This window comes from Pezoporus wallicus, unplaced genomic scaffold, assembly GCF_028554395.1.
Source record: "Pezoporus wallicus isolate ANWC-B61680 ecotype Strahan unplaced genomic scaffold, APGP_CSIRO_Pwel_v1 contig_2910, whole genome shotgun sequence".
Lineage (NCBI taxonomy): Eukaryota > Metazoa > Chordata > Aves > Psittaciformes > Psittacidae > Pezoporus > Pezoporus wallicus.
In genome coordinates this window covers 613,341-639,836 of record NW_026642858.1, presented here as the reverse complement: position 1 = coordinate 639,836, position 26,496 = coordinate 613,341, and the positions used below count along the sequence as shown (strand labels likewise).

At 38.9% G+C, this 26,496-nt stretch overlaps 1 protein-coding gene across 2 annotated transcripts in view; it reads right to left on the bottom strand.

The window, feature by feature from the left end:
• The window catches only part of PIP5K1B (phosphatidylinositol-4-phosphate 5-kinase type 1 beta), a 62,025-nt gene that overhangs the window by 4,765 nt on the left and 30,764 nt on the right, over positions 1-26,496 (bottom strand). For both annotated transcript variants that reach the window (XM_057432921.1, XM_057432922.1), the window contains 7 exons: positions 19,786-19,997; positions 17,433-17,516; positions 17,284-17,332; positions 16,648-16,732; positions 12,021-12,176; positions 11,122-11,266; positions 2,255-2,375 (listed from right to left, as the gene is read on the bottom strand). In XM_057432921.1, coding sequence (XP_057288904.1) covers positions 2,255-2,375; positions 11,122-11,266; positions 12,021-12,176; positions 16,648-16,732; positions 17,284-17,332; positions 17,433-17,516; positions 19,786-19,997 — 852 coding nt within the window. The remainder of the gene's footprint in view (positions 1-2,254; positions 2,376-11,121; positions 11,267-12,020; positions 12,177-16,647; positions 16,733-17,283; positions 17,333-17,432; positions 17,517-19,785; positions 19,998-26,496) is intronic.

Genomic DNA, 26,496 nt, shown 5'->3' with positions numbered 1-26,496 from the left:
CAGGACACTTTACCTCAGATTACATCTTTTACTCTAAGTACCTCATCTATCATTGTATTACACAGTCATAAACGAAGAACCCTTTAATGTTTTCATTCTCTGCAGAGAAACACTGCAAATTTCCAACTACTTTACGTATCTGCTTCTATCTTGCTGCATTTTTTAATTAAAAATGAAAAGTATTTTTATGGAATATTCATTTTTTGTTTCTCATTTTATGGTGCTAGAATATTTGGGAATAATTTAGATTGGCTTATACTTAGTGCTCAGATCATGGTTAGTCATATTTTATTGATAAAAGCTAGATTTCTTAAGTTATTATTTGGGTTAAAAGATTGATGAGAAAATAAACCAATGGAATCTTAAAGTAAATTTGGATTTGAGGATGTTCCTAACAGTGCTACTTAGAGTGGCAGGTTCACAAAATGCTGGTTTGCCGAACCTGGTCTTTGTTCAGAACTGAGAAACTCTGGGCCCAGACCACCCCTGCAGTTGCAAACTCAAGATGTCTCTGGACCGGTGTCCTGGAACAAAAATTATTGCTATTACCAGGTAAAATCTCAAATTTGACATTAGCTGCACAGTGTGACTTTGCACAGTGTTCCCTTGTTGCGGTTTAAGCCCAGCCAGTAAATCAGAACCACGCAGCTGGTAGCTCACTTCCCCTCTTCCTCCCCCAGCTCCTGGAGGGATGGGGAGGAGAATCAAAAGAATGTAACGCCCATGGGTTGAGATAAGAACAGTCCAGTAACTAAGGTATAACACAAACCACTGCTGCTACCACCAATAATGATAATGATAAGGGAAGTAACAAGGGAAGAGAATACAACCGCTCACCACCTGCCGACCAATATCCAGCCCGACCGAGCAGCGATCTAGCCCTTCCAGGTAACTGCCCCCAGTTTGTATACTGGGCATGACGTGCTGTGGTGTGGAATACCTCTTTAGTTAGTTTGGGTCAGGTGTCCTGTCCCTGCTTCCTTCCGGCTTCCCCTCCTCCCTGCCAGAGCATGAGACTCAGAAAGTCCTTGGTCAGAGTAAACATTACTGAGCAACAACTAAAAACATTGGTGTTATCAGCATTGTTCCCAGGCTGAAAGTCAAAAACACAGCACTGCACCAGCTACAAAGAAGGAGAAAAATGACTGCTGCTGCTGAACCCAGGACATCCCTTAATGTAACACCCCGAACCCAATGCTCTTTCTTACCTGTTAGAACTACTTTTTACAGTCTCTGCTCCACCCTACCTTACTTGATTGTCTGAATTTCAACCCAGCACTCTTCAAAAAAAAAAAAAAAAAAAAAAAATCCATTTTTCTTTTTTTTTTTCTTAATAGTAAGTTAACTGACTTACTCTTACTTAACACTGCTATTTTACCCTTTTTGACCCTTCCTCTCTAGTACAGTTCTTGCCACAAAAGTTACAGACATCTCTTTATGAAAATAGAGGGAAAATATTACTAGGATTATATCAGAATGTTCAATTTGTGCTTTAGGAAACCAAACCTTCATGAAAACACCTTAACATCTCTCCCTCCCATATTTATTGAGATTTTCAAAATGGCCTAAAAAGGTCAGATGCACAAAACTTCCCTCAACTGGAACGCAAGTTGGGTGCCTACATCCTTAGTACCTGTGGAATGTGAACTGTAGATACTAAGGGAATTTATAAAACATGGGTGATATAAAGACAAACAAAGATGTAGACTTATCTTTCAGCAGTCACATAAACTGCTCACTAGAAACCAAACCAGAAAATATACATTTTTAATCATATTCCAGCTACCACAACTGGACAACCCTTCACAGCAGAAAGGGGAGCCATTAATGTACTTCATACTGAGCTCTACTTCACTGGCTTTAAAATCAGGGATATAAACACAGAACTTCACTCTCTGAAAAAAATTAATTTCTACATTGTGGAATATTGGAATATTCAACATGGAAAGATTTTTCTTTTCTTTGTTTCCTTTTTTTTTCCCTGTCCTATGTAAAACAAGTAACAGGAAAAAAAACCCTACCACTAAAGAAAAACTGAAGGGCATTTTGGCATACTTCATTATTAACACAACTAATAGGCACATAGATTCTTTAGGATTTGCTTTGGCAAGGTACTCAGGCATATGTCCCATTTAATAAATACCTCAATGAAACCTTGCATCTTGAAGTGAAGCATGTACTGTAGTCACCTGCTGAGCTACAGTCAAAGGAATTACAGGGAAAAAAGCTCATTAGAAACAGTTTGACAACTTACTAAGTAGACATCCAGAACTGAAGCATTATCATTTTCCGTTTCCAGTGTGCTCTGTTCTGAAGTCAAATAGATGGCACTGTCTTCTAAAGTGAACGTTGAACTCGAAGGCAAAGAGCCCTTACTGCAAAGAAAAGGGAGACTATAGTGAACCAAAATACAAGTTACAGAGAGCTCAGTCATAGCTGAAAATTTTAAATTAAGTTTCTCTCAAAAGTAAAAGCTTCGAATACTTGAAAAGAAAGAATGTAAATGGACAACTATGGATATGTTGACAATGGCTAGGTAATTGGCAGCTCATATTTGACTAACATACACAAGCCACAGTTTCTATCTTTTCATTAACTAAAGTTTTACCAGGAAGCAATGCTGTTCCTGAACTCCGATACTTATTTAAAGAACGAAATTATGTCACAGTAAATGTGGGATAATTTCATTAATTCCAAAATAAGTTACTTCTGCATTACACATTATCTAAATTCTGGCAACATTTCTTAATACAGAATAGGGGGAAAAACTCAGTAATTAGCAGAGTAGCATTGGACTTTCTCATGCAGATATGGTATCATTAGCATACAACAGTTCTAAAGGGAAAGTGGGAGAAGAATGGGAGTGTACTGTAATTACTACAGCTCTGCAAGGAAGTAGTGTTTACAGAGCAGGTGCGCTGTATTATTTCATTCATAGATTTGACTGTTATCTGCTATCCAGAAAGAATGTGAAAGGGCACAGGAATCTTGCTTTATTTTGTAAACACACCTGGAATCACAAAGCTGTGTTTTAATAGATTGAGGTGCCTGTTACCCCTTGTCCTCACTAGCTGCCAGAAACTAACAGACTCCAGGCTGCCTTGAAAACTCAGATGTAATTTTTGCAGATATATTTTCTTACCTATTTACACACAAGGTGAAAAGCAAACAATTCTGCAGTATAACTGGGTACAAAAACATAGTTACAGCCATCAGTCCAGAAATGACTGATTTCCCCCTCCCTTTGCAATGCTTTGTAGTTTATGTTTTAGCTGGGGTATAATTTCAGAAAGGGCAAAGCTAGCATTCAAAGTAGAAAAATTCAAATACTCAACAAAATAATGAATCATCAGTCACCCTCATGTCATATTACCTTTGCCACATTACAGTGTTCTTTTTAATATATAGTGTATTAGGCATCTTTTCAGTTGTAAGACTATTGCTTTTGTCCCGAGGGTGACTCAGGTATCATTAACTTGGTATTATTTTTCTCACATTCATTACTAATATTCTATTAAGTAACTTTTCAGTCACATCAGTTTTTTTGCCAATGCTTTGTTTTACTGAAGGGGAGAGGACAGACAGGAAGGGAATAAATGCGCTGTTTTATCACAAAATAAGCTCTGTCACCAAAGATACTACTCCTGGCAAAAGGGGAGGGTGAGGGGAGGAGAGTCACTTCTGCTTGCGGAATTTTGATCTTTGCTGTTGCACAGTTCAGGCCTCTGAATGTGCAAAGGCCTGTATATGAAAACAACACGACACAAATGTGCAGTGAGCAGACACTACTGCTATAAAAACATGCAAACCAGTGGTTAGCCCTTCCTTGTGGAAAACAGTGCTCTGCACTACTAACTGTAAAGCAAGTTGAGCAGGCTGTGATGTATACCTGGCTTTCGTTTCTGTATCAAGTTTAGTTTAGAAGCAAAAAATATTGAAATAGTTATTCCTTTCAGATACATATCCAGCCACATCACTGTCACCTTTACTGCTGTTATAGATAACTTCTTTCACATCCAGAAAACCTCTGGAACCTGTACTCAAGACGAGGTGAGGATCCTGCAGTTAACACTAGTGGCATTTTAAGTTTTATATCCGAAGAGTAAGACCTAGTCCTTCTATTATTATTTACTTTTCTTTCTCTCTTCTCTACTTTTCCATTAGAAGGCACTGTGCTTCTTTTTGCTCTTAGTTTGTTAAATTATAATCTGTGTTGTTTCACAGCCTGTTGTGGATAGCAAACAATAGCAATGTGAACTCAGCACTTGGTTTTGGGATTCTTAAACTACTGGTTTTTAGTTATAACATAGGATAAAGAAAGTTATCATCTCCCCTTTGCAATATGACGCTTTTTTTCCCTCAGCTGTTACAGAAATACAATATACAGTCAGGCAGAAAATGAGGGTTGAAACAAATCCACCATGTTAATAGAAGTCAAAGAGAAGCTCCTATAAATGTCACAATTTGGCTATTTACTAATAAACTTCCTAAGGAAGCAATTAATAAATAGAAACAAATAATATATAAAATATGTATATTAACATACAGAAATAAATGGGAGAAAGGGGACAAAAGAAAATACAAAGGTATATTAATCTTGCATATAGAAAACCAGCAGTAGCTAAAGTGCCTTGAACAACAGTAGGGATGAAAGAAAATGAAACAAAACAGGTATCAATCCACCTTTTTTCTTACAGTCAAAGATCCACAACTTATTTGCAGATAGCAATCTCCTTGCTGCTGTGACTTTCACACTGAATAATTAGGGATGAATTCTGCAAGTAAGGAAGACTCATCTGCATGAAGAATTATTAAAAGGAAAACTGTAAGAAAACTGTTGCAAGACAGAGCTTTCTTACATACTGAACCTTAAGCTCAGTAACAGCATAGTTCTTCTCTATTTAAAAGAAAACTGTCCACTTTGGGAAGTGTTTTCTCCATGGAAAAACAAATATGCCTCATCCTAATGTGTCTACTTGCGAGGCAGCCTGCAGGACAGGTAGAACTCTTCAGTCTCCTTTCCAAGTCATTGCACAGCCTTTGAAGAATGGCAGAAACAGTGCCAAGTAGTAACAACTGACCGATGCAGAAGTTTGATGTGTGTTTCGGATTTAGTTGTTCATTGTGGGCTTTTTTGTGGGCTTGGTTTGGTTTGGTTTTTTGTTTTTTTTTCTTCCCCTCCTGCAGTGTGAAGAACAGCTCTTGCAGAATGTAATTATCAGCTGTTTTTTTCAGAGAGTGCCAAAATACAACAGCCATGAATTAGAATAAGCCACTGTGTCTCCCTGGTTGTGAAGAGTTGCAATAAAAACAGGCTTTGATGTCTAACTTTCGATGTCAAATATGCTCTCCTACAGCATATCCCGTAGAATATTTATCCCCTAAATAGCAGCACATTTGCAAAGTCTAGTGTCTTTGAAAACTCTTATATAAACTTTTGAAAGAAATTATCAGCTCGTTGCATGATGAGTTTTGATCTTTGAAATCTCTCCATATAGAAGTCAGAAAAATGTCTTTCAGGACAAATGAGCAGTAAAACTATTGTTCTAAGGTACAATTCAATATCAACTGTTGCAGAAAATTTGTTCTGCGTACATATAAATGTGAACAGGGCGAACAGGTATTAATGGACCTTTTGAACTAAATGCATTAGTCCATTGTTTACAATGTTGAAGTATTATGACTTCTAAAGCATTTCATAAGTTATATATGTCTAAAAGAAAAAAAAAAATAGGTCAAACATAGTAAAACTCCCTTGTAATATTTCACTAACACTGTTGAGAAACATCAAAAACACAGGCCTGAGAGAACAGATACATCTCATCTTCTAAATGCTGCTTCAATTGAAGGAGTCTGACAGTGAATCTGTGCTACTACATTCCCTGTAATGGAAGACCATGACACGTGAATCAGTAAGGATCACAGTAAGCACGTCAATTTTACCATGACCAACAGTCATGACTCAGTGGGCTGAGTTCTCATCCTTAATTTTTAGACTGAAAAAGAAAAAAAAGCTAAGAAAAAAAAAGATCACCCACAATGAATATGCTCAACTGTGCTGTTGCCCTCCTCTTGCTAAAGCAGTCTATTTTATCTTACCTTGGTTCTTAATTAAAAAAGTAGAAAGGATGCAAAAGTAATTCCATCACAGAAGAACTGTGAAAGCCTTGTTTTTCTTTAAGCCACAACTACAGGTTACTTCAATCACAGTAAAATCTTCTTTCCCCATGGGGACTTCCCCAGTGCCTCAGTGTATCTGCTAGCATGAGAGCATTCAAGTCCTCTCCCTAGCTGTTTATTTTCATGAAGCTTGCATGAATTTAATCCGATTTTATCCATATTTTAATCCACTTTGAATCATGTTCAGACAAATTTGTCTAAGTTTCATAAGCTAAGGGTGGTGGTGATAGACAGGCAGAGACGTTTAAGCTTGACACAAAAAATTTTGTGGAAAACCAGACTGGCAAGAGGTGTGATTAAGTATTCCTTACAACAGAAAAACTAATACCTACAAATCCCTTCTACTGAGAAAAAGAGCAGAAATTTTTATGTGTATTTTCTAAGCTGTCTTTGAAAAGTTTGTTTGATAGAATGCAAGTCACGGGACATTTCAGTTCAAAGTCTGGGCATTTCAGGAAGTTTTGTCTGTGTAAGAGAAAAAGAAAAACCTCAAAGCCTTCCAAAGTTGCAAGTGATATCCGCTGAAAAACAGCAGTGCAAAGGAGTGTGGGGGGGAAAAAGGCGGGGGAGTGAACGAGCGGCTGCGTGGCTCTGGGTTGCCTGCTGGGCTTAAACCACGACAGTATGGCAACAAATAATTAAAAAATATACAGAAAAGCAGAAAGAATAGGAAAGAGAAGGCAGAAGTCTGTAACATCTTACAGAATAGAGATAAACAGTACATAAACAAGAATCAGATTTCATAAATATTATTTTCCTAGGCTTAAATGTATCAGAAGAACTCATCAGTCCCCTTTCTATAACCCGCACTGGTTACTCTAAAGATAGAGAACTACCCCTTTATGCATCATGGGATTTTGTTTGGATTTGTGACTGGAAGCCATGAGACCTGCTGAAAGATATATTGGAGAGAGACTTCTGTTCAATCTTGAAACTCTAGCTTAAAACATTTCCAGATGCACCTGTAAAGCATTCACCTCCTTCAGCTCTTTGCAATTGTAAAAGCAATGTCAGCTGAGACAACAGGCACACTGCTCAGGACATTCAGATCTGTCATCTTTAATTCATGAGTACTTACTAGAAAAACTTTACCCCGAGAGGGTAAAAATCTGTTATCACTTCTGCTATAAAAATAATCCCTGATATATCAAACCTCCTTGCATGATACAGCCTCAGGAGCTGTCTCTGACTCAGCAACACCTCTGTCTGCTTAACCATGTCGGTAGCAGTTCCTTGCTTCATACCACAAGCGCAGAGCACTCTCAAGGAGAGATGGTGCTGAGCTCTTTTCTCTCATAAAATGCCATTTCCCCCTCCTTGAAGCATGGTTACCTTCACGGTTGGTAGAAACAGAGGGTAATTGCAAAAAAAAAACCCAGAGTTAAACATAATGCATCTGCTTAAAAGTATCCAAAAGTATTATTGTTCTCTTTTTAACAAGTCCTCTCACTGGCATATGCACACACAGCTCATTAACATTAACAGGAATCAAGGAGCTGTGCAGATACTGTATTATTACTTTGCATGCAGGATTATCTTCCTTTAGTACCCTAAGCCAGAGGTTTCTGACTGGTTACAAGAAATTTGTATACACTCTACCTTATGCCAGGAGACTTTGAAAGAGAAGAAAAAGCCCAATGAAGATTATGCCAAACTAATTCTATTAAATAACTTGAAGCAGAATGTCATAGTTAATTACATATTTAAAGACTGAAAGCGGGCTCACATTTGTGAACAAATAATTTATTCATGCTTTGTTTCAAAGATTCCTCCAGGCTTTCTGTTCATCAGAGACAAATGGCAAAGTGATGAGTCCTGCATCACAGTAATACTCAAAAGCAAAATTCCAGTAAGAAAAATCTAAGATGGTTCAGAGTTTTTTTAGCATTTTTATTTCCCTACCAACTTTTCTCATGGGAGGACTGAAGTTTCTCCAATGTACCATAAAAACATAAATAAAACTTCAGCTGGATATATTATTTAGTGTCATGAAGAGGGAAGAACCATGTTGTACTGATGCAGAAGCAGAGGTGGGTACAAAACTGCAAACATCCAGAATAATCTTTGGGAAATTATTTAAATACTGAGCATGCTTAGCAGCTTTCTCAAATCCTAAATGAAAGCCATTAACTATGACAGGGAAGGTAATCTTCATGACTCGTACGTACCGATATTGTGACACAAACCAGTACTTGGTAAGAAGAAAAGCTGAAGAGGATACACCTAGACAAGCAAGGATGTTAGTTGGTCAACCCCCGTGGCAGAATTCCTGATTACTAAAGGTCTTTTTTTTTCACACAAGACACAGAAAGAGCCACCTGTATGGTGGACATACGCATTAAAGGAGCGTGACCAGCAGATTGAGGGAGGTAATTTTCTCCCTCTGCTCTTGTGAGACCTCCACATGCAGTACTGCGTTCAGCTCCAGGGCCCCCAACACAAGGACGATAAGGACCTGCTCCAGTGAGTCCAGAAGAGAGCCATGAAGATGATCAGGAGGCTGGAGCACCTGTCCTATGATGACAGGCTGAGAGAATTGGGTTTGTTCAGCCTGGAGAAGAGAAGGCTCCAGGGAGACCTTAGAGCAGCTTCCAGTACTTAAAAGAGGGCCTAAAAGAAAGCTGGAGAGGGACTTTTTACAAGGGCATGTAGTGACAGGATGAGGGGGAATGGTTTTTAAACTGAAAGAGGGGAGGACGTGGATTAGATACCGGGAAAAAAAATCTTCACTGTGACAGTGGTGAGATACTGGCACAGGTTGCCCAGAGAAGTTGTGGATGACATTTAAGGTCCATTCTAAAGCTAAGCTATGACTCCACGATCTATGAATGCTGGTGCAAGGTCTGCTGTGTTAGAGCACGTGTCCTGTTTTACTGATTAATTTCCAGTATGCAAACCTGGACTGCAGACAATACAGGTACAATCTGATTTTTGTAAGATAAGGATGTGCAGGGTTAATTGCGTAACTGAAAATGCATACTACATTTTAGGTTATTTCATTGACTGAACCACAGCTGGAGAGTGAGTCTAAACATACAACCAAAATATAGATCTACAAAAAAACCTTATTAATTTTAGAATTATTTTTTAATAATTTTACAGGAAAATATAATAGAGTACTTGAAATGTTTTATTTGCAGTAAATCTGAACTCTACCCAGACAACTCCACAGTTCTCCTTTGCTGACAGTGCTAATACAAAGTAGTTCTGTAATTTTGTTTGGTGCTCAAAGCAAATAAAAAAACGCAGTACTCTATAACTACTTCTAGTGAAGCTAAAAGTTGGTAAAAGACCATAGAATACTGAAGTCCTGCAGCTAACTTTGCCACAAACTGGACAAGACTGACAGAAGCTGAATTGAAGGAGCTGTATTTCTACTTATGTGTATTCATTAGTAATTTTATTACCTAAAGCCTATATAGATGCATTTTGGAACAACTTGTGATGGTTGTGTAATTAAAACTTCATTACACCCCAAACCATACCTCATTCCAAATTTTTATAGCAAAACATCAGACCTATGGAAGATGCCACATAAGTGAGACTCATTTCAACTTAATGAAACTGGAAGCTGCAAATACTACTTTGATCAAGCAACTCTACAAGTCAATTTGCCTCTTATAAAAATGCAGATGGTCAAATTTAAACATAAGGTAAAATACTACTGCCTCAAGACTGCTTTTAAAGCAACTTGATGATTTTGGACAACATGCAGTTTACAGTAAAGAACTCAGCACATGGGTAAGTCCATCAAATTTATATACACACTGTGTAGTTTAGGATTCCAGATTATTTCAAACAAAATTCAAGGTACTTGAGTTCACAATGGTTACCTTCTTAACAAAAACACACAAAGAAATGGCTGTCCAGCAGCCATGGTCTCTTTACCAACATGGTAAAGAGATCTGCAAGCAGGCAAGATGACACGACACAGCACATTTCAGGTGTGCACGGTAAAGTACAGGCATACACCCAGACAATCTCCCAGCGAGACTTACTGGTATAAGCATGGTTTTGGACTGTCATGGCTAAAGTATATTCAAACACAAGTCAAATTGTAGTCAGTCTAGTTCATAAGCATCTGCACAACTTGTGTTGAGATTTTCTTGGGTTTAATCTTCCCAGATCAAAATCAGACAGGCGCTAATCACACCGATGAGTGAAGTTTCATAGAATCATAGAATGGTTTGGGTTGGAAGGGACCTTAAAGCTCATCTAGTTCCAACTGCCTGCCATGGGCAGGGACATCTTCCACTAGACCATGCTGCCCAAGGCCCTGTCCACCACTGTCAGGACTGGAGCACACACAAGTTCCCTGGGCAATCTGTCCCAGTGCCTCACCAACCTTATTGCAAAGAATTTTTTTCCTAATATCTAATCTCCCCTCTGTCGGTGTAAAGCCATTCCTCCTTGTCCTGTCACTACATGGCCATGTTTCATAGAAATTCATTTTAGAAAATGGTCATTTTGAAATAACTTAAAGCAGAGCATTCAGCACCATACATTCAGAATAAAGATCAACTTGAAAGTAGGTCTCTTTCCCTAGCACATCATAGCTTTCTGAAGCTGTTTTCAGCTACAGACAAGTTACAGTAAGTATTTCCTACTCTGATCTTAATGTCTCGTTTGGTTTGTGGCACAGATTAAGCAAGTTTTTAGTACCCAGATTAGTTTTGGAACATGACAAAAAATATGAATCATACTATTAACATTTTCTGTTGTGCTTATGTTTTCAAATTTGTGACCTCAGTCATAACACATAACAAATACATAACAAATCCCATGGGCTTATACAACCCTTCCTTCACTGGAGAGGTTCAAGAATGAGCTACAGAGGCACTTGACCTTTCTGCTTTTTCTTTCACAGAGCCTCTACCATTACACACATGGTCAGACTTAGCAAAATAGTGGTGAATCAACTACCACATATACAGCCTTTACCTGCTACAATGGAGCATAGGTTGATCATGTTGACAATGCTCATCTACGTTCAAGGAAGAGGAAGAAATTGTGGTTGCCAGGGAAGTCGCTTCAAACAGAGATTGAGTGCTTGGCACCAGATCTGGCCGGCGGTGCGAACCTAGTACTGCACACACAAAAATAAAGAACAGCATTAAAAACTTCATTTCAAATTGAATCCAAGAATCTTCATGCAAGTGTGTGGCATCTCGTAGTCTCAAGCTGTCTCAACAGCTTTTTGGAGCGTCTTATAATGTTTAAACTGATGCGATTGTAATATTCATATGGCCATACCCACAGTCTTTTGCATTACAGGGTGAGCTTCAGCTTTTAGCCAGTACATTCAGCAGGATACAGAGCAACCCCAAGGTCAAATATTAAAAGTATTACAGTAGTGTGAATATCTGATGAAATCTAGGTTCTGTGATTGGTTTCACACTACCAGGGCCCAGTTCTCAGATGGGGTTATGCAGCTGGCTCTCCTTTGAGCCTGGCTGCAGATGAGCTCTGAAAGTCCAAAGACTGTATCTCCTCAAAAAGACTCTAGGAACAATGACCTCAGCTTCAAAACATTTCACGTGATGTGCTTGTTTAAAAGCTAATGAGAAGAATAGCACTGGCTCTGGCCTTAATCTGCTAACCTAGGGTGGATAAATTCTTTTAGGATCCCCCGAAAGATTAACATCATGCTATAACCTTGATTCTGACCTCTTCTTGCTCCTGAAGGTCCACTCTGCCATATGACTTAACAACTGTCTTCATGAGAATAACCTGACTGAAGTTTTGAAAGATGAGCCGGACTGGAAGCTTACAGGGCTTCTACAGTTTATACTAAATTCCTTTAAAAACATTGGTTAGGCCGTTGATTTGAAACACATTACCTTCTTCATCAAGGCTGGCATAGCTTTGTCCTTCAGCAAGAATGCCATGCTTTTCATCCTTCCACTCCTGGCTAACTGCACACACTATTTCTTGTGATGTTGCCTTCAGAGCCATGATGGAATTGCACCGCTTCTTTGAAGGTGAAGACTTTAAAGCTACATTACCAAATGAACATCTTTAACACCTTATAGAAAAGCAAGCCATCTATAAAGCTAGACTTTTTGAATACACACGAAGAACACATCCTGATAGAAACCAAATTATTCAACATTATATTAAAACAAGAGCCAAAGGCATTATGTCATCTGTGAGTGAAGTATTTTTGTCTTTCTGGGGTTCCTTACTGCTAACAGAAAAAAAAAAGAAAAAAAAAAGGAGAAAAAAAAAATCATGTCAGTTAACTGCCTTTGCTAATCACCGAGTTACAAATCTGTGAAGTATCAACCCAGAGACAGAATGATACATAAAAAAAGAAAACTGAAAAGACATTTGGAGTATTCTGAGACGTTATAATCATTTTCTTAAGCTGCAGACGACTGCTATTATAATGATGTATGTGCTACTGCAGAATTTCTACTTCAGTGACATGGCAAACATCTTTGGGTACAATAAACACTTCTAAAATGTTGATGGCTTGTACACTCATGTATGGGCATCCCCTTTATAATTCTTATCAATGCCTACCTACTTACAATGGCATTTTGGGTGAAACTTTAGGATCTACTACTAATGAACCATGACCCCCATTTGTAGTAGTTCTTACAGATGCCAGCCAGTTCATTTAGTGTTTTCCAGTTGCCAGCTGCTGACCTCCATGCATTGGCTGCAAAGTTACTTCAAATGCACTGCAGTAGTACATACTGTGCTCTATTACAGAATTCAAACTAAAAGCATCAAAGCTACTTGGCTAAAGACTGAAGAAGAGAATCAGATGCATAGCTCCAGGATAATGTTAATAACATAGTAGATAGTGGCTGACCTAGCCTCTGCCCAAGGCTGAATCTGATTATTATGTTTTTATTGTTATTTATGGAGGCTTGTTCTGTGCACAGGGGGAAGAAGCACAGATTCAGAACAGGGCTTAAGAGTTTAAACTGAAATATCTAATTGAAATTTAGAACCAGTGTTGTTGAAGGCAGGAAGACTTCCAATTCTTTATTTCACAAAAAAATTATAATGCATTTGAACCTTTAATATAGCTATATTGAAGTAGATTAACAGCCTTGTATGCAGAGCAGATCAGTAAGAGTGAGGTATTACGGCAGATTAATATCCTGGAAAAATGAGACAGACAAATTAAGATTAGAGAGAAAATTAGGCATGATGTTCTTAATTGCACATTGTGCTTTCAAATATAAGATAAATTGTGTCTTGTGACATAAATCTAGCAGTCAAAATTAGAAAGAATTGAAAAAAGACTCAAATGTTTAGCAAGGATATATGGCTGCATGAGACATTTATTTTGTCCAACAGATGGAAGTATCAAGTTGTCTGCTCCTTGCTCTCTATCTGTGCAGAGGACTTTCTTTGAATATTGTCTCAGACAGCACAGCTCCCGCTAAATTTGTTCAAGGGTTCAAAGACACCTGAGTCTCAAGAGGTGCCTTCCTCCTTTTAGCTGAATTTTGCTTCATATTACATCAGACGCTGACTTCCAGTGGTCGAAATTTTAATGAAAATAAAACCTGATCTGAACTTTTGATGGAAGAAGCCTGTAAGAAGATGGGTCTCTAATCTTCTGATTTTTATTTTCTTTTGATTTTGTAATAGGAATATACTTATCACACCTGGAGGAACTATAATTCAAAGTAGATATGAACATGAGCTTATTTCAAGATGTGAATTCCTGAATGATAGCTTATTTCCCCTGTTCATTTTCAAAGTCAGGCTAAATGCAGCAAGTCCAAAAATAAATCTGTTCCTTAATACTTGCAAATTCTGTTGTTTTGCTTCACAGCTGTACCCATATTATGAAAATATCTATACTGCTTACTCCATTGGACTAAGGCAACATTAATTTGTTCTTTTCAGTTTGGAATCAAGAAACAAAATGCGATTGCTATTTCTCAAATGTTTTTGCTGAAATCTGACTTCTTACGCAACTTCATACATGGTTGTTATGCTGTGTTTGGACACTTTGGAATGTACACAGCACTCGCTTTGGCTGGGATAAAGCTGATTTTCTTCATAGTAGCTCTATGGTGCTGTGTTTTAGATTCGTGACCAAAACAGCATTGATAGCACAGAAAAGTTTAGTTATTGCTGCCCAGTGCTTAGACAGCACCAAGGCCTTCTCACAGTAAGCTGCCAGTGAGGAGGGCTAGGGATGCAGGAGGAGTTGGGAGGGGACACAGCTGGGACAGCTGACCCCAACTGACCAGAGGGATATCTCCCACACCGTATGGCATCATGCAGTGCAATAAAAGATGGGGTGAACAGGAGCAAAGAGGAAACATTCATGGTTATGGCATTTGTCTTTGTGGGTAACCATTACATGTGAGAGAGCCCTGCTTTCTTGGATATGGCTGAACAGCTGTCAGCTGATGGGTAGTGGATGAATTCCTTACTTTGCTTTGCTTGCAACACGCAACTTTTGCTTTCCCTATTAAACTCTCTTTATCTCAATCCAAGAGACTGAGATAATCACATTTACCCTCCTCATTCTCTTCACCATCCAATTGGGGTGGGAGTGAGTGATTGTCTGTGTAGGGCTTAGTTGCTCACTGGTGTTAAACCACAACATACAAGAAAAACTCACCTATGTAGGATCAATTCACCCTCTGTCCCCGATGTCTTAAGATGATCTACATTTTTCAGTTACAGAAATAAATTCATTTTATTTGAGAGAAACAACAATCAATAGTTAAATTATTGCTGCAAGACTTAAACTTAATCCTTTGGTAGAGATATCCCTCTGTAGTGAGGGAGGGTTTCTCTTGGCTTTTTTTCCTTCCCCTGTGTTGGGAAAGGGTTTGTGTGGCAAGGTTTTGGTAGCAGGGTAGCTCCAGGTGTGGCTTCTGTGAGAAGCTGCTAGAAGCCTTCCCCGTGTCCAACAGAGCCAATGTCAGACAGTTTCAGGGTGGACTCACTGCTGACCAAGGCTGAGTTCATCAGCTCAGACTCACCAGCACCTCGGGAGTAACAGATCTGAGAGGGGGAAACTGCTGCACAACAGCAGCCAGAAGAGAGGAGTGAGAATATGTGAGAGAAGCAGCCCTGTAGACACCAAGATCCATGAAGGAGGAGGGGGAAGAGGAAAGCACCAGAGCAGAGATCCCCCTGCAGCACATGGTGCCGACCATGGTGAGGCAGGCTGTGCCCCTGCAGCCCATGGAAGTCCACGGTGAAGCAGATATCCACCTACAGCCCACAGAAGGACCCCATCGCAGAGCAATTGGATGTACCCTGAAGAAGGCTGTGACCCTGTGGATAGTCCATTCTGGAGCAAGCTCCTGGCAGAACCTGTGGCTCTGTGGAGAGAGGAGCCAACGCTGTAGCAGGTTTGCTGCAGGACTTGTGTTCGCATGGGAGACCCACACTGGAGCAGTCTATTCCTGAAGGACTGCACCCTGTGGAAAGGACACATGCTGGAGAAGTTAATGAAGAAGAGGGAAGGATCTGTACTGGAGAAGCTCATGGAGGACTGTCTCCCATGGGTGGGACACCATGTTGGAGCACAGGAAGAGAGTGAGGAGGAAGGAGCTGCAGAGACAATGTGTGACGAACTGACTGCAACCCCCATTCCCTGTACCCCTGCACTGTCCAGGGGGTGGAGGTAGAGAATTCGTGAGTGAAGTTGAGTCCAGGACAAAGAGAGAAGTAGGGGGAAAGTGTCTGAAGACATGGTTTCATTTCTTATTTCCCTACTCTCATTTGATTGGTAATAAACTAATTTTCCTGAGTTGAGTCTCTTTTCCCTATGACGGTAATTGGTGAGCAATCACCTTGTCCTTATCAAAACCCATGAGTTTTTTGTTGCATTTTTCTCCCACCATCCAGTTGAGGAGGGGGTGTGATAGAGTGGCTTTGGTGAGCACCTGCCATCCAGACATGGGCAAGTCACCATACCGTGTAAGTAGCTAACAGCGATATGTAGCTTACCCTTGAAAATTAATTAGAAATTAAGAACGGAGAAAAGGAGGGGAAGGCTAGAAACATGCGAGTGTGAAAAAGGCAAAGGACTTTATATTAATATCCAACTTCTGATATTTTCCTTGATAAAGCACATAAGAAATCCATATCAAAGGGAAGAATACCTATCTTCTCAAACACGCTTTTCAAACATTGTATGTAATAATCTTCTGCAAATTAAAGATACTAAAATCAATTTCCCATGAATAAGATGCAGGACTGGACATAGCATTAGATCATTAAATTTATCTTTATATCAATGCTAATATACAGGAACCTGTTTTACCTTCAGATGCCTGTAATGTGATAAAAATAAATAGCAAATAATTCTCTGTAATTTTACTATTGAGTACAATCCCATTAGCTCCACTGAAGAAACTCACCTTCTGGCAATGTGACTGCTAGATGACATTGAAGAAAGGATTCTTCTATTGCCAGGACAGGAGCATTATAAAGTAATGATTATATAAATATATAAACAAGTAAAAGTCTTACCTTGAACTTTCTTAAAAACTCTTGTACTCATAAACTTTAAAAATCTGTCTGCATAAAAGCTTGGTCTGTGAACTGAAACAGTATCCTGTAAGATTGAAAAAGGTCTCAGTCACATTTTCCATAAGTACATGACACATGAATTGTCAGGAAAGAAGTTGGACATCTCAGATAAACTGTATCATACATTTCATGCATACTCAAAAGAAGTGAAACTCAACACATTTTTTCCTTTTTAAAGGTTAATTGTTCAAGAACTTTAGATATTTCATTTATGAAATTGTGAGTTATGAATTACAGAGCTATATTCTGCAAAATCTTCCTAGCATCTGAAATGCTTTTTTCACATTCTATATACATTTTTCCATTACAGATTCATCAGTGCCCTGCTAAGTGGCCATTGTCTTTATAAGTTAGAAGGACAAAACGATCATTTGGTTGCTTTTTAAAGATCAACAGATAAAATCAGAGCATGCATTGAGAAACGGACTTAAAAGATTTCAGCAACAGGCCAAACCATGCAGTGACGGTAGACTACAAATACACAGAAGCTAGCTCTTTCCTGGTCAACGTAAGTCAAAGTTCCATTAGCTAAAATATCAGCAATTAAAAAAAAAAAAAAAAAGAAAACCTACTTACCCCATCATAAACAAGAGCTTTCCATGAATGTTCCAGCTTCTTCATTAATCTAATCATATAAACACAAAATCAGAATTGCTTTGTAAGATTTCCCCATTGGTATGTAATTTCAGAATAGCTTATACACTAAAACCTGAAATTCATCTTACCTGTAAGACTGGAGAATATCAATAATGCCCATAAATAGAAGCAGCTTTTCTTCTTTATGGCTTTTAGCTGGAATACCTCCCATTCTGAGAGAAACAACAGAAACATAGGTTATCTTTTAAGGTATCTCTGGATCATCATTTAGTACGTGAACTGTACCCAGGTGAAAACCCAAAAAAAACAGGCACAACATTAAACCTAGATGCTTCAATATGAAGTCAGACAGATGTAGGTCATTTAGTATACAACTGATTTTAAACATCAAACCAAAAGTATCTCAGATCCAATGGTAAATGTCTATTGTAAACTCTTCCTGCTCCATCATCTAGAAAAAAGGGACCATTGTTTTGGGAACAAAAAATTAAATCCAATTTTTGGTTTGGCAGCTTTTGTTGACATTGATGGATCCACTACAAAACTAGAATGGAGACAGAAGACACAACACATGCAATACCTCCAAATCTTTTTTAACAGTTTGAGAAACAAATAATACACACCTGAAACAGCTACCAAAGAGGTGAGAGCTCCCCACTCTGCCATTAACACACAGCAGTCCCTTCCCCTGACAAAACAGGCCTACCATCTTTTCAATCTTTTTTTTTTTTTTTGGGGGGGGGGGGGGGAGGGAAGAAGATATGAAGGGGGTAAATGGTTTTCATTATTCTAAGCACAAAGGAAATCACGCAAATGCAAAGGGAGTTTAAATTACTGTAAAATCTCACTACCATGAACTCCAGCTCAGTTAACTGGTCAGACATTCAGAAGTGTTAAGTGGTTTATGAAACCACTTCTGTCAGCCTTTCCTGGAAGCTATGACTATAAATTCAATCCAATACAAGCAGCAGTTATTGCTGCTGAGTATCCATTCTCATCCTCATACTTGTATGGCCCAGTATCTGGTTTAGGCCCAGCTGGCAACTGAGTAACAGACAGCTCCTCTCCCTGGGCAGGATGGGGAGGAGAATCAGAAGAAAGTAAAATGCATGGGTTGAGATAAGGACAATTTAAGTGAAATATAATAATAATAGCAGCAATCAGCACGTGCTGGCCAAGTCCCCCCAGTTTACATACTGGGCATGACATGCTGTGGTATGGAATACCCCTTTGGCTAGTTCAGGTCAGGTGTCCTGTCTCTGCTTGCCCCTGGCTCCTTGTGCCCCTCCTCACTGGCAGAGCATGAGAGACTGAAAAGTCCTTGATAAGGGTAAGCACTACTGAGCGCTACTGAGCAATAATTAAAACATCGGTGTGTTATCAGCATTGTTCTCGGACTAAAGCCAAAACACAGCACTGTCCCAGCTACTAGGAAGGAGAAAAATTACTATCCCAGCTGAAACCAGGACAATGACCTATATAATCAGGTTTGGCTTTCCGTTAAAAAAAACGGACCAAAACCAAAACCCAACACCCACAAAACTGCCTGTGCAACACCTCTGCCACCACACAAGAGCATTCTTCTGTGTGAAAGTGAGTGATGCTGAAAAAAACGAGTGAAATTCAGCTCGAGTTTATATTCCAGGGCTCTTAACATCCGGAAACTCTCTACAAATGCTAAATATCAAAATTCTCCTATTTGTTAGCTGTAGATTTAAGCACGTATTTCTATATCATTAGTTGTATTTACCTAGACAGCTCACTTGAGAACCAGAAGAGGAAATCCTTAATTTGAAATTAAACCCGTATTATAACAAATGACTGAATACATAGAATGAGAATGGTGAACATAACGCTCTAACACTGAATGTATTCCAGAGGAAACAATACAAAACCTACTGTTCTATATACTTAAATTCCTACTGCAACTTTTGATAGGTAGAAAAACAAGAGGAAAGCAGCAGTTCTTAGGAAGTATCCACTGTACATGGATATGACCGCACTTCAGTGATGGATAACAGAATTCTACTTATCATGTATAATAATTTGAGATGAAAACAACCACTGTAGGAATTTCCATTTCGATATTGATAAATAGTATGGCTCATCAGACTGTTTCCAGTTAAAATCAGATTATACCTGAGATTCTTGTAATAGCTCTCTCATAATGCCTCTTTCATAAGCAAATGCCCTTGTTCATACATAAGTCACTCTGAATTAACCAAATTTGTCATTGTGTATTTAAAGCTGAACAAGCTACTAATCAACACTTTAATTTCCTCTGCAGCAGATCATGAGGGTCCAGCTTTTTTTCTTGAGGGTAGGGGGTGTGGAAGGTATGGGGAGGGAGGCTTACTCTTTCAATTTCTGAAATGCAGTGTACTCTTGAATGTTTTGCCTTTTAATACCACGCGTCACAGACTGAAGAAACAGAACATGCAAGTTTTAATAGTAACCTTAAGCGCACATTCTGGCACTTACGTGTTTGTTGTCCCTGTGGTGAAAGAGTCTCCTGTCTTTCCAGGGCCCTGTATAGACTCCATGGCTGTGGAATAGAGAACTTTCTGCCCCCCGGGCCGCTTTGCATCCGATGCACTCTGGGAACTCTCTCCCTCTTTTTCCTTCATGTTACTGTTCAGTATGTGGATTCCCAGTAGCAGACTGTAATCCATGATCTTAAAACTTTCTAGAACCTATCAACAAAGAAGAAACGGCTGTACTAAAACAAGTGAAGACCACATACAGTACGAATTACACAGCATTATTTTGAAAACTTCAGTAGTAGTCCTTCAAAGCACAAATTTATCTTGTTAGCAAAATGTTTTAAAATTATAATTAAAAATATATTAATATATATTATCATACATTAATATAAACAAAACCTCCACATAAGTCAAAGTGCTAGTTACCTAATTAGCTCAATGCTCTTGTTACAAGTGGGCATGAAGGATGCACAGCTGAAAGGTAACCCAGTGTTACTTTGTAGTCAAGGAATGTATGTCCAGTGAGCACTTTTTTTATTTCTAGCAAATAATCAATTAATAGTTCCACCATATAATTATGAACTACAAACATCTTTAAAGTCACTGCTAATGCATGTTCCAGACTTTACACAGCATTTTTTCCTACACTACTCTCTACCTCTCCTCCATCTCCTATTTATAACTGAGAAAGTATACGTTGAGAATTTTCAAGTGTCAAAAAAAGCATTTGCTACCACCATCTCATTAACAGCGGATGGAATTTTGGTGCAAAAATCACACATCTTTATTAGGCAGTTTTATTTCTGAAGCATGACTTAACCAAACAGCTTTCTCTTCTAGCTCTACCAACCCCTTTGCCTCTGTGAGTAGGCAAGTTCCCTTTCTTCTTGCAAGCATGTGTACTATCATAAGTTTCTAGTCAGTTACATCATTATGAAGTCTGACATACTGCCATTAAAAGGAAATACAGTTCAAGTCACTATGCAAAGGTGAACTATAACAGTCTGCAATCACATCCAGCAATATAACCAAACTGTGTTCAATATTTTACATAACAGCAATGCTAAGTGAAGGAGAAAAAACGGTAGCAACCAGGAAGGACATGCTGTGCCACTTACCTCTCCTTCACCTCATGCAACTCAACAACAAACAATTCATATAATTTTTGATCAGAATCAAGAGGCAATAGTACATCTTTTTACATGAACAAGAACAAAATCTGATTTTGCAGAGAAGACAAATAAAGAGCAGTAACTGCAAGTATGTAATTTTGATGAAGACTATCAAAGTATAAATATTTTTTACACGAAACACCAAGACTGCTTGTGACCTCTGAAACACATTTTGCAAATCCAAAATGAGATTTATTTTTTTTTTTGGCAATCACCAGGAAAAGTCTAGTGGTCTGTGAAACTGTATGAGGAAGAAAAGGGAATCTACTACTTAATACATTCCTAGAGATAATTTTAGCTCCAATGCTAAAAGTATATCAGCAGAGGTAGGAAAGCTCTGTTCCACTCCATCAATACTTCTTATGTACTCATTATGTTAAGTAGAAGCCAAATGTACAATACAGCTGAATTCTTTTAAATCTCTGGCATTTCTCTTCCATGAAGAACATGGCATCTTAATTTTAGCACTGTTTTAAGCATCCAAAGTGACGAAACAAAACATAACACACTGTAATCTAATTATAAAAAGGCACAGCCTCATCTGGATTTCTAGACACAAGTGAGGATTTTATAAAATATCTTTAATGGAATAATCCTGCACAGAGGTGGGGCAGCTCAAATCGAATAAGAAGGAGGCTGCTAACCTATGACCCTCAGTACTTCAGAGCATCCTCTGATTACAGAGCTGACACAGGATTTCAGGACAGGACGAAAAAGCGTATTTCTAAATCACCATACACCATGATGATGAAATGCAATCTAATTTCAATCTAATTAATGAAATGAAATATTATTTAGCATTGTGTGGGATAACACCCACTAGAATAACTTCTTGGTTTACAACTATGAATTGCAAAAATAGTGCAACTGATAGGTACAAAGGCACAGACACTGGGTGCCAAATAAGTTCTAGACTTCATTGATTGCTTATTACTATCTTTTACTCAGACTTTCTCAAAAAGAAATTACTATATAATGTGTTTATTAGAAGTGTGTAATCAGTGGATGTCAGCCACCAAATACTGAGAGTAGATTCTAGGTAGATTGAAAAAAAAAAAAAAGCTAAAAAACAAAAAACCCCACACCAATTCATCATCTGCCAAAATACCTACCTTAATGGTGCCATATAGGATGCCATAATAGTATCTACCCCTCTGTCTGCCTACTGGTTTGATACACAGTTCTGATTATCTCCCCTTAGAAATTTGATAACCAAATCAACCAGTCCTTATGCAAATACACACCTTTTGACCAAATCTAAGCATGTTTTACTCCACTATTTGTTTCTAAGAAAAAATCTCACACAAAATAATTAACCTGAATAACAAGGAAGAATATCAGACATCAGCATTCAACAAGAACATACTTCATGTCAAACTCTTTAGTCTGTATTAAGACAAATCTTATTTCAGACAGTGGAATTTCTAGCTGAATATATCTGAAAGGTCCTCACATATGTATAGAATCATAGAACAGTTTGGGTTGGAAAGGACCTTAAGATCATCAACATTAATATTTAAGACTGGAAACCATGATTATTTTTAAATGTGTAAGTAACACATTTTGCACACACACAGTTGTAGAAATTGATCTGGTTTGCTAAAAAAAAAGTTACAGATGCAGCACATCAAGCTATTTCTTAACATGCAGCATTCTATGATAACACAAAAAGTCGTAAGCCTTTTCCTGGGTCAAGGGTTGCTTGCAAGTAGCTTTGATGATTTTAGATGGAACTGCTTTTGAGAAGCAGCAGCAAGTTTTTGCTAGGAAGGTAACAAAATGATATCCTAATCTAATGAAAAACAAACAAATCACAGTATTAAAGGGCTATAAATTCATAGCAAACTGAGAAAGTCCTGCAGAACATCTGATGTTAAAGCCCTTTCCAACCCTAACTATTCTATGATTCTATGATTCTGTCATCCATGTGAGATCACATGAGGAATGGGTTAGAGACCAGTTGAGCAATCTGGACATCCATAAATCCACAGGTCCAGATGGGATGCACCCGCGGGTGCTGAGGGAACTGGCGGAAGTCATTGCTAGACCACTCTCCATCATCTTTACCAAGTCTTGGGAAATGGGAGAGGTGCCTGAGGACTGGAGGAAAGCAAATGTCACTCCAGTCTTCAAAAAGGGCAAGGAGGAGGACCCGGGTAACTATAGACCGGTCAGCCTCACCTCCATCCCTGGGAAAGTGATGGAACACCTTATCCTTGGTGCCATCTTAAGGCATATCAAGGATAAGAGGGTTATGAGGGGCAGTCAACATGGCTTCACCAAGGGGAAATCATGCTTGACCTAACTCATAGCCTTTGATGAGGAAATAACACAGTGGATGGATGATGGCAGAGCGGTGGATGTGGTCTACCTTGACTTCAGCAAAGCATTTGACACAGTCTCCCACAGCATCCTCACAGCTAAATTGAGGAAGTGTGGTTTGGATGATCAGGTAGTGAGGTGGACTGTGAACTGGCTGAAGGAGAGAAGCCAGAGAGTTGTAGTCTATGGGGCGGAGTCTAGTTGGAGGCCTGTAACTAGTGGAGTGCCTCAAGGGTCAGTACTGGGACCGGTATTATTTAATATATTCATCAATGATTTAGATGAGGGAATTGAGTGTACTGTCAGCAAGTTTGCTGATGACACTAAGCTGGGAGGAGTGGCTGACACGCCAGAAGGCTGTGCTGCCATCCAGCGAGACCTGGACAGGCTGGAGAGTTGGGCAGGGAATAACTTGATGAAATATAACAAGGGAAAGTGTAGAGTCCTGCATCTGGGCAGGAACAACCCCAGGTTCCAGTATAGGTTGGGGAACGACCTGTTAGAGAGCAGTGTAGGGGAGAGGGACCTGGGGGTCCTAGTGGACGACAGGATGACCATGAGCCAACACTGTGCCCTTGTGGCCAAGAAGGCCAATGGCGTCCTGGGGTGTATTAGAAGGGGGGTGGTTAGTAGGTCGAGAGAGGTCCTCCTTCCCCTCTACTCTGCCCTGGTGAGAGCCCATCTGGAATACTGTGTACAGTTCTGGGCCCCTCAGGTCAAGAAGGGCAGGGACCTGCTGGAGAGAGTCCAGCGCAGGGCAACTAAGATGATTAAGGGAGTGGAGCATCTCCCTTATGAGGAAAGACTGAGGGAGCTGGGTCTCTATAGTTTGGAGAAGAGGAGACTGAGGGGTGACCTTATTAGTGTCTATAAATATATAAAGGGGGAGTGTCACGAGGATGGAGCCAGGCTCTACTCAGTGGCAAACAATGGTAGGACAAGGGGTAATGGGTACAAACTGGAACACAAGAGGTTCCACTTAAACTTGAGAAGAAACTTCTTCTCAGTGAGGGTGACAGAACACTGGAACAGGCTGCCCAGGGAGGTTGTGGAGTCTCCTTCCCTGGAGACATTCAAAACCCGCCTGGACACATTCCTGTGTAACATTATCTAGGTGTTCCTGCTCCGGCAGGGGGATTGGACTAGATGATCTTTTGAGGTCCCTTCCAATCTCTAGCACACTGTGATACTGTGATCACTAGAAATTCATGTTAGGTCCCAGAAATACACTTCTTGTATAGTAAAAGTGAGAGAAATCCAATCTTCACCCATATAACTGCTCTGAAATGCACCTTGCTAGCAAAAAGGCATTGGAAGATTCCAGCAAGAATATTCTTATTTTTTAGCATGATTAAGTGTTTTATTCAATAATGACAACTAAACATTCAATTAATAACTCGACAATAAATTGTTCATCTAATCTGTATTTCTGTATTTCACTAGCTACACAGATTCTGGCAGCACAATGTTGCCACTTGGTCACCAAGTACTGCTTACAAGGCTAGCTTTGGCTCCTTTGACAACTTTCAGACGGCAAGTGTCACTTTCCCCTTCTAGCCTTAAGCACTATTTTGCTTTTGTACCACATAAAACCCACAGTGAAATGGAATCACAAAATACATTGTTTCAAAATATGGAAAAATAATTCCCTGGATCAGTTTTTCAATGTGAGCTAATCAGATATTAAAGCATTCTGTGAATCATCTTTGATGGGGTTACATTCAGCTATCTCAGCCACTAATAGAGCAGAGCATGTATTTCTGCCATGGAATTTTTATTTCAGATGCAGCCAGCCTAAGCTGTGTATGTCTGTTAGAGAAATCTACATTCACGTTGGAAAACATGCAAACATCCTCAAGTCAGCAGGTCATTTTCTTAACATAATTAAGGAAAATGCTACTAAAAAAAAAATATAATTTCAGAAGCTTATGAAATACAAAAAAACCCTAACAGGTTAACCATGCATGCAAGTATTTCTTCTTCTACAAGCATTTTGGAAATGGAACACAGAAACTGACATAAAGAAGATTGATTCTACACTGAATCAATAATTACTCTCCAACATAAGGAAATATATAAAAAAATCCCACAAAATAAAGCACTATTTGCATAATAAGCTTTTTTTTCTGGAACAATTGTGCAAATGTCAAACGCCTAGCAACGGGTCTGGTTTAGAAACAATCTATCCTGTGAAAATGAATCACTAACCCCTCCAAAGCACATGTGGAGTCACTTCTCATTTCTACAGAATTCTTAAAACATGTTGTTAACTATACTGTTAACTCCTAAAAACTACAATCTTGCTTCTGATTTCCAAAGTAGAAATGAAGAGAAATTTGAATTTAAATTGATACTACAGGAGTGATAATACCTAAAGATACAAGAGATCAGCAGTATCACTACATAGCCACTTTCCTCAAATTACCATTTTTGACAAAGAGGGCCTTCATCTAAGATTAGCACATTCTTTACTTCCATGACATGCCATTTATTATTTCTGCTCTGTAGTGAAAATTCAATACTCCTTCAAGTTGCGCCAACACTACTGTTTGTAGTACTGGTAAGCTCATTTCCTTTCTTTAATGAATTTTTAATTCCGGTGTCTACACTAACTTTCTTACTTTGGAATAAAATGAGAAAGAGATGGCAAGTTTTGAAGGTCTAAAAAATCTAGGTGAGTTATCACTTATGCTAAGTAGCCATCCCTATACCATAAAGGTGGAAAGATTTAGCTGGACCTTTAAGAACTCCAGACTAATTTGTGAGCTCTTAATCTACGATTAACACACTGCGAAACATGATGGTTAGTTCAGCACTCAAGTAATATGTAGCAAGAACTTACTGGTACTTTCAAAGAACCAGTAAGAGTACGTTGTCTGTGTAACAATGAAACAATTGATTATTGTTTTCACTTTTTAGCCCAGTTCCCTCTTTTAGATTCCATGTATTATTTTCTATATAATAGACCCCCCTGGCTTTGATTGGGTAACCTTTGACAAGTGGGAGGATGCACAAAAGGGCATACAGATCCCCAGATGTGACATACTGACGCATTTTGCATTACCACACATGGCAGGAGCTCAGGAAACACCCACTGCAACAGGCTACAGAAAGAACAATGTGTGGTGTTAGATAAATGTTTCACCCTGCATATGCAGCTGAACATGAGATCACCCAGCTTTACAAACCAAGCACAAGACATTGCAGACTTCTGT